At 48.7% G+C, this 8828-nt stretch overlaps 1 protein-coding gene across 2 annotated transcripts in view; it reads left to right on the top strand.

Moving 5' to 3' along the window:
• The first annotated feature begins 6329 nt into the window (after positions 1 to 6329).
• Positions 6330 to 8828, top strand: part of ACOT7 (acyl-CoA thioesterase 7) — a 29757-nt gene continuing 27258 nt past the window's right edge. For both annotated transcript variants that reach the window (XM_042480003.1, XM_042480004.1), the window contains exon 1: positions 6330 to 6521. In XM_042480003.1, the coding sequence (XP_042335937.1) occupies positions 6415 to 6521 (107 nt within the window). In that variant the 5' untranslated portion in view covers positions 6330 to 6414. The remainder of the gene's footprint in view (positions 6522 to 8828) is intronic.

Raw genomic sequence — 8828 nt, forward strand, 5'->3', positions numbered from 1 at the left:
TTCACTCATGTTCAACTTGTGGTCTACTTGGGACTCCAAGATCCCTTTCACACATATAAATCTCATTCAGCCAGTGTCCCCCATAATCCTATTCTGTGCCTTTTGTTTTTTCTGTACCTTACATTTCTCGTGTTGATTCATTTTGTTAGCTTTGGCCCAGCTTTCAAGTCTATTCAGGTCATTTTGGATCTTGATCCTCCTCTGGAATATTAGCTATTCCTCCTAATGTTGGTGTCATCTGCAAATTTGATCAGTATGTCCCCAATTCTGTCGTCCAAGTCATTGATAAAGATGCTGAAGATCCCTGGGCCCGGACAGAGCCTTCCTGGAGGCCCACACTGACTTGTCCTAAGGTTTTCTCCTCTGTGGCGTTTCCGTTCTTGAGGTCCTGCTCCTTTCGGCATCATGCAATATTCTACTCCCCACCAGAAGGAGGCGGGGTCTCTTCTCTCCGGAAATCGTCCGAAAGGTGGAGTCCTTGCTGGGGATGCTTTTAGCTGGAAGCATTGGTCCCCTCCCAAGGATTTGCCCTCGGCAAAACCAATTCTGTTTACTCTGTACAACTTATAGGCGAGCCTTCAAGTTTCCAGCTTAACCAGTGCTATTTGGGCGCCTTTGGGCTGCTTCAAATACTGATTCTGGTTCCACCGTAACGACCTTTTAGTCCTGTCTCTAAATTACTTGGAGGAATAAGGCTTGGATTGAAAGCTGCCGTGCAACAAGTTCAGCTGAGGCTTTGGGGCTTCCCTGGCCACATGCGTGCCCCCGTTGATCCGCCATCATGTGCCAAATGCACAAGCTAACTTGTATACCTCAAAGATTTTGCAGATGTAAAGGAGGCACGCAACTTCAGAGCATGGCTGAGGCAAATGTTATCAGCATTGGAGAACAGAGGAGCAAAGAAGAGCTGCAGCAGTTGGCTTTTGCCTGAGCCTACATTGGTCCTCCAGAGTTTTGGACTTCAACTCCCAGAAGCCTAGCCACTTGCCCAACAGTCAGAATTCTGGGAGCTGAAGTCCCAAAACATCTGGAGGACCAGGTTTGGGTTTCAATGGCCTACAGGAAAGGGCCAGAGTGGGTTGCCCTTCCTTGGACATGTCCCAACTTTTTGTCATGCGCCATTACGCTCCTGTTTCATGCTTTGGCCTTCGCTCACAGCTGAGAGTCTTGGCAACAGACAACCTTTTCATTCTCCAGTGACTTCCTTCCCGCTTCCCAGCCTCCGCTTTTAGGGCCAGGAAGGTCAAGTCAGTTTGAAGTGGGCATCTGCCGCACCAGTGTAGCCGAAACCATGCAGCGCAATGATGCAAAGGGACGCGGTGGGCATAACCCCAGTCAGACAGGAGGCCAGGCTCCCAAAGTGGCAGCAACTGGTCTTTGAGAGGGCAAGTGGGGCAACCGAGGGCAAAGGAAGGGTCAGGTTTCTTAAGGCAGCAGGCAGAGGGCGAGAGAGTCCTTCCCTTTCGCTGGGCAGAACATTCCTCAATACAAGGGCGCCCTCCTGTGGCTAATCAGGGCACTGCACCACTTACCAATGCAGGGACTTCTCAGCTTTGGACTACAATTCCCATCACTCTGGAAGGCTCAGAGGATTCTGGGAACTTCCAGAAGGAGTGAGTAGAGGGGGCCAAGGGCACAGGGCGTGGGTCGTTCCCTTGCATGGTCTGGGGATGAGGGGAAGTGTCCTCCAAGCCCCCCCCGACATGCTATGCCTTATGAGGGATGATGGGAAGTGTCCTCAGACCCCTGACACACTAATTCAAGTCACCAATAAAATTATGTATATGTATATATATATGTTGGCGTGTGTATAACTGTGTATATAATTTATGTGTGTGTGTGTTTGGTATATATATATATATATATATAATATACGTATGTATATAGATTATATTATATATAATCTATATATAAATATATTAAATCTATATATATGTTACAGTATACATAACCGTGTGTGTAATTTATGTATGTTGTTGGCCTCATTCCCTTTACCCGCCCTTCGCGCGCTCTGATGGCTGCTATTTCTGAGGGGGTGGGCCTCTTCCCTTTACCCGGCCCTTCGCGCGTCTCTGATTGGCTGCCTATTTCTGAGGGGCGTGGCCTCTTTCCCTTTAGCCCGGCCCTTCCCGCGCTCTGATTGGCTGCTATTTCTGAGGGGCGTGGGCTGTTCCCTTTACCCGCCCTTCTCGCGCTCTGATTGGCTGCTATTTCTGAGGGGCGTGGCCTCGTTCCCTTTACCCGTCCTTCCCCGCGCTCATGATGGCGCTATTTCTGAGGGGGTGGGCCTCTGTTCCCTTACCCGGCCCTTTCTCTCTGATTGGCTGCCTATTTCTGAGGGGCGTGGCCTCGTTCCCTTTACCCGGCCCTTCGCGCGCTCTGATTGGCTGCCTATTTCTGAGGGGCGTGGCCTCGTTCCCTTTACCCGGCCCTTCGCGCGCTCTGCAGGAAGAGGCCTGGCTCCAGGTCATGAGGAAGAAAAAGGCTGGTGGGGCTGGGGCTGCTGCCGCCCTTGGCGAGTGCAGGGACTCCTTAGCTTTGGACTACAATTCCCATCACCCCTGGAGGGCTCTGGGAATTTCCAGAAAGGAACTGGAGGAGGAAGGGGGCCAAGGGCGCAGAAAGGCTGGAGGGAGGCCTCCCCTAACCTCTCCCTATTCTGGGGATGATGGGAAGCGTCCTCCAACCCTAGTCCTGAAGGGCTTGAAACCTCCCTGACATTCTGGGCCTTATGAGGATGATGGGAAGTGTCCTCCAAGACCCCTAACATTGACATTGAAGTCCCCAACCCTGGGAAGGGGGATGATGGGTCCTGTAGTTCCAAAGGTCTGCTGCTCCCCCTGAACCCTGAGGAGGAGCTCATGTCTGTGTGCTTGCAAGGACTACAAGTTCCCTAGGCATGGCTTTTGAACTACAATTCCCATCACACACCCCCTCCCCTGGAAAACATGGTTTTTGCAAGCAGACATTGAATTGGGGGGGAATATGTATTTTTGCAAATATCTCTCTTTAATAATAAAGAAGAAACCCACTCAAGTTGGGCAGAAAGGCTTGGGAGACAGAGATTGCATTTCTCCCTCCTCCTTTTTTCCTCCTTTCTTTATTTCTTTCTTTCTTTCCTTCCTCCTAATCTTCCGGTTTGCAGGAAATGCATTAAAAGCAAGAAAAGGAAGATCTCTGGATGCATCATTGCAGCCAGGCCTTGCTTCCCCTAATATAGATGTATATCCACACATAGGATACAAAACATATGCAACGTATAGAATAATATACGCAAATTATTCTATACGTTGCATATGTTTTATATCCTATGTGTGTTTTGCGTATATTACTCTATATCTCGCATATGTCAGTTTTGGTGATAGGATTATACATGGGACAGAGGCATGTCCTGGGAAAGGAGGACATGTCTGGTCAGACTGTGGATTTGGGGTGTTGTACTTTGCTCAGTGGCACAAGATGGCTTCTTTTGGGTACAACTCATTGCAACATGGGTCCAGGGATGCCATGGCTGCGGGGCTCCTGCGCTCCAGCTGCATTGCAGTGTGTTTGCACAGCAGCATCCTTTTGCAAAAGTGGAATGCAAAGGCAGGCAGAAGGACGGCTGGAGAGTGACATTGGACACCTGGCTTTCGTTGGGCAGAGATCACTTTCTCGGTCGCCTTGGGAGCTCCAAAGGGACAAAGAGCCACCTCCATGAAGCAGCGGCCGGCCGGGCCAAGAGTTCGAATCACAAGGCCCTGGATCACAGGGACACTGTTTCCTCCAAGGGCCAGGTTTCCCAGTGTTTTGCTGCTGTGACAAAAAGAAATAGAGCAACAAACCAAGTTTCTAGTTCTCAGGGATGCACAGATGAAAGAAGGAAAGGCAATGCAAGGCAAGGCTGGGATTTAAAGACCTTCCAAGGCTGTACTTGGAGTAAGTCCTTCCAAAAGGTGGGATTTATTTCAAAGAAGGCATGCGTTTGTGTTGTTAAGTTGTGCTCCAGAGTTTCAAGGAAACCTATTGTGGGATTTAATAAACAAAAGCTAATTTATTTATTTGTTTATTAAATAATAAAAACAGCAACAATGTCCCAGCTTTTCCTGCCCGGGCCTCTCCTTGTTTCTTGTCCAATCAGAGCAAAGAAAGGTCCAGGGGAAGGGAATGGGGCCAAACCCCTCTGAAACAGACCCACTTCAGTGAATGGAAATGGAGTTTGTATACAGAATGCAATGGCTTGTTTGGGCGCCCTCTTGTGGCGACGCAGAGCATTGCCGCCTCTCGGACCCTTCGTTCCAACTGTAATCCTGGAGCGCCATCTGGTGGCCATTTCTGGGCATCACATCTCAGAAAAAAGAAGTGTTTCTCTAAGGGAAACCCTCGTTTTGGGGGGGATTTGGGAATGCAAGGAGCATTGGGTGCCATTGCCTTGGCAGGGATGGCATTCGAGAGGCACCCTGAAAGCCTTATTCCTGCAGAAGTAACTTCTCCAAGCTCTCTTGCCCAATGCACTCCTAGGAAGTATGGAGCCAGGGCCACTTTCTGCAAGAGTTTGTATACTGTGTATATAATAGTTTTTGTGTGTGTTTGTGTGTGTGTGTATACGCACATATATAAAACTGTGTATTATATATGTTTGTGTGTATAAATATATATATATATATATATATATGTAAATAATATGTCTATATATATAAATATAAAACTATATTATATATACACACACACACACATTACTGTGTATATTATATGTGTATGTATGTGTGTGTGTGTGTATATATATATATATATATAAAACTGTGTATATTATATATCTTTATAAATATATATGTATAAAATTATATATATATATATAGATATATAATATGTATGTGTATGTGTGTGTGTGTATACTGTATATATATTGTATGTCTCTATATATATATATACATATATATATATATATATATATAAATAACTGTGTATATTATATATGTGTGTGTGTGCGTGCGTGTATATGTATAAAATTATATTATATATATATATATATATATGATTTATTTATATACCGCCCAATCACTGGGAATCCAAGCGGTTTACAACAGAGGGGATAACAGACGGTTCCCTGCCCTCAGGCTTACAATCTAACAAGACAAGACACAAAAGGAGAAGGGAATGGTGGTGGGGAAAGGGATGAGGTCCAGTGGTTCTTCTCTCCCTCTGAGGCCTGGACCAAGGCAGATGGACCGGAGGGAGGGCTCTTCTTATTCAGGCTAGCCCTGGTGGAGCTGGGCCTGCCTGGTCAACTCCCTCATAGGCCAAAGGATGACTGTTATGGAGGGAGGAGCCTCTATCTTCAGGCTAGCCCTGATGAAGCTGGGCCAGCCTATTCTCTCCCTATTTGTATTGTTATTATTATTATAGGCCCTTGGTATCTGCTGGGGTTTGGGTCCAAGGGGGAAAATCCTCCATAGTTACCAAAATCACTGGATGCCCAAGTCCCAATATATACCATAGTATAGCGAAATTAAGCCCGGTACATAAAATGGAGAACTCAAGGTTTGCTTTTGTGGAATGTATCTGTTTGGGGAATATTTTTGAGCCATGGGAGGGACAATGCTTTGATAGGGAGTTCCTGCATGGCAGAATGGGGTTGGGCCGGAGAGCCCTTTCTGGGGTCTCTTCAGACTCTCTGTTTCCCTTTCCCCTGGCACTAGCTGATGCCAGCAAATGGCAGGCAGACCTCCGGAGTCTCCATCTCTCTCTAGCTCAGAAAGGCAGGGAAAGGAACATATCCTGGGCACCAAGCCCAGGATAACAGGGAGGAGAGTTGGTGGTTGCTGGGAATTGTAGTCCAGACAGCCTTTCCCAAGGTCTGGGTACAAGGGGATTATGGATCCTTTGGGGGAGTACAAGCCCCATAATCCACTCCTACCCAGATTCTGTTTGGACTACACCTCCCAGCATCCACCAACTACCCTGATCTTTGAAATCCTGCCTTGGGGGAGACTATTACTCCTAGAACCCTCTGCCTTGGAGGAGACTATGGCTATGACTCCCAGAATAATCCCCTCTTGTAAAACAGTCAAGGGACTTCAACACCCAGCATCCCCCCAAAAACTATCCCACCCAACCTTTGAGGGCGAGGGGGGAACTATAAGCCCTAGAGTCCTAGTACTAGGCTTGCCTTTCAAAGGTTGCAAGCCCCAGCATCCTCCAGACACCCCTCTCCCTCTGTGTCTAAGAGCCTGGGGAGGGTACTGTCCTGCCTACAACTCCCAGGAGGCTCTGCGCGCCCCTGTGGTGACGTATGTGGGCCCTGAGCCAATGGCTGAGGAGGAGGAGGCGGGCGTGGCCTGCGCGCGAGGAGGCCCCGCCCCCTGCCGCTCCATCCCTGGACGATCAGCATCAGTCCGTTGCTCCTCCGCTCTCTCGGTCTCCGTCTCCTTAGCCATGCAGCCAGCAGGAGGCCCCGCCGGAGGGGAGGCAGCCCCGGCCCCGCCGCCCCTGACCTCCTCCTCCTCCTGCTCTCCAGGGCCGGCCAACATCCAGGTCAGCCGGTAAGGCCTGGGGCCTCTGGGCATGGGCAGAGGGCCAGGGAGGGGCTCCTGTTGAGGAGGGATGGAGAGAGCTTTTCTCCTGCTCCTGCAGGGAATAGGACACAATGGAGCAATGGGGGCAAGTCATAGGGAAAGGGATCCCAGGTTCTCCATTCTTCCCAGGTGAAGGAGAGAAGGTTAAAGGGGGTATGAGAGAGCCCTGTCTAAGTATTGGAAAGGATCCAGGAGCAAACTTCTTTTCTGCTCCTCCAGAGAATAGGACCCAGAGCAATGGATGCAAGTTATAGGAAAAGGGATCCCAGATTCTTCATTCTTCCCAGGTGAAGAACATAAGGTTAAAAGGGGGTATGATGGAGCCCTGTTTCAGTATTTGGAAAGACTGAGGATGGAGCAAGCTTGTTTTCTGCTCCTCCAGAGAATAGGACCCAGAGCATTGGATACAAATTATAGGGAGAGGGATCCCAGGTTTTTCATTCTTCCCAAGTGAAGAACATAAGGTTAAAAGGGGGTATGAGAGAGCCCTGTCTAAGTATTGGAAGGAGCGTCATGTTGAGGATGGAGCAAGCTTGTTTTCTGCTCCTCCAGAGAAGAGAACACACAGCAATGGGTTCAGTCTTACAGGAAAAGAGATCCCAGGTTCTTCATTCTTCCCAGGCAAAGAAGAGACAGTTAAGAGGTGATATGATGGAGCCCTGTCTTAAGCATTTGAAATAAAAGCAATAAGGGAGAAGCAATTACGCAAAATGTACAGAAAACACTCCAGCGTTCCTTACTTCGTTACACCGTCCTTAATTGTGCTTCTAAGTCACACTCTCTCAGCCTTGGAGGGAGGCAAAGGCAAACTCCGGTCATTCATTTCCCCCACTTTTAATGGAGAAGCTCATAGTAATGTCTGGGTTTCCTTCCACGTGACAATAAGCTTGCATTGATCTCCTCTTTGTCCTGCCTTCGGAGGCCACATTTCCACCAGTCACTCGGCACAATGAGCCTGTGTGGCTGTGCGTTGTGTTGTCTATCAGTATTCACAACAGTTGCAGCCCAAGCAAGGGAGTAATGGCTGCGGTTTTGCCTTCCTTTGATGCATTGGTACCAATAGGCCTGCCAATAATAATATATGTGTTCTGCTCAGGTTGCTGGGAGTAACCCTCCGGAGTATTTTATCTCACTTTGCTCCCTCTGCTAATCCGAATCCTCAGGATTGTTCTTGGTTCGGGGCTGTCCGAGGATCTGGGTTTTGCAGACTTAGGTGCGAAATCACGGCCTCGGGAAAACACGCCCAGCATCTTCCAGTTTGGGCTGCATGTGTTTTTCATGCGGAAGGCTGCGCAAGCCGGTTTGGTTATTTGATAGTGGTTTAAAGTATGAGCCAACGTCCTTTCCGACGAATGGAGAACTTATCATGGGCTTTTCGTGGCAGGATTGGTTCGGAGGAGGCTTGAGGCTGAGACAGTGTGACTCGCCCAAAGGAGCCCAGTGGGTTTCCAGGGGACTCGAACCCTGGTCTCCAGAGTGAAACCAGAATGCCGCACTTGGGCTGCATCCACATTGGAGAAATAACCCACTCGGACACCGCTTTAACTGCTCCACTGGGGTGTCCCAACAAACTACCATGCCCAGAGGTCCCTAGCCTTGAGCCATTAGTAGTATTGTTGTTATGACTCCAGTGTGGATGCAGCCTGAGTTGCAGTCTGTTTGCTGACTTCTTTTAACTCATTGCCTTGTGGCTTCCAATGTTTTCGGCTCTTTCTTGCAAGGCAGCGGAGGAGGCCCTCCTCGACGCCTGGAAATAAGTCTAATTAATAAGTCATTGCCTGCAGTGGCTGCAAATATCAAGCTTGTTTGCTTTCCTGCCTTCATAACCTGTTGTGTAACAAAAGGCTCCTCCAGGGAAAGCTTGCAACAAGAAATAATACATTTTTAACAAATTCAGCAACGGTGGAGGAAACGGGAAAAGCACGGAATGGGATCAATGACACGTTCCGGATCTGAAAGGGCTCCGAAGCTAAAGCATAGTAAAAGGATGTCGGAGGAAGGGAACGTTTCGGGCAGAGAGGAGAAATGGGCTTCTTTTCTGAACTTATTAAGTAATCGTAGCACAGTCAGCCCTCCATAAATGCCTCGAATCCCACGGAGCCAAGCTTCCGCGGCTTGAAAATAGATATACAGTAGAGTCTCGTTAACCTGACCTTCATTGATCCGACGTTCCAGTTTATCCGACGTCGGACTGGTCGGTAGGCGTGGCTTTGAGCCCTGACCACGCCCCCAGCACCAGGCCCCAAGCGAGGCCACAGGTGCGGAGGCGGCAGT

The sequence above is a fragment of the Sceloporus undulatus genome, chromosome 7 (assembly GCF_019175285.1).
Source record: "Sceloporus undulatus isolate JIND9_A2432 ecotype Alabama chromosome 7, SceUnd_v1.1, whole genome shotgun sequence".
Classification (NCBI taxonomy): Eukaryota; Metazoa; Chordata; class Lepidosauria; order Squamata; family Phrynosomatidae; genus Sceloporus; species Sceloporus undulatus.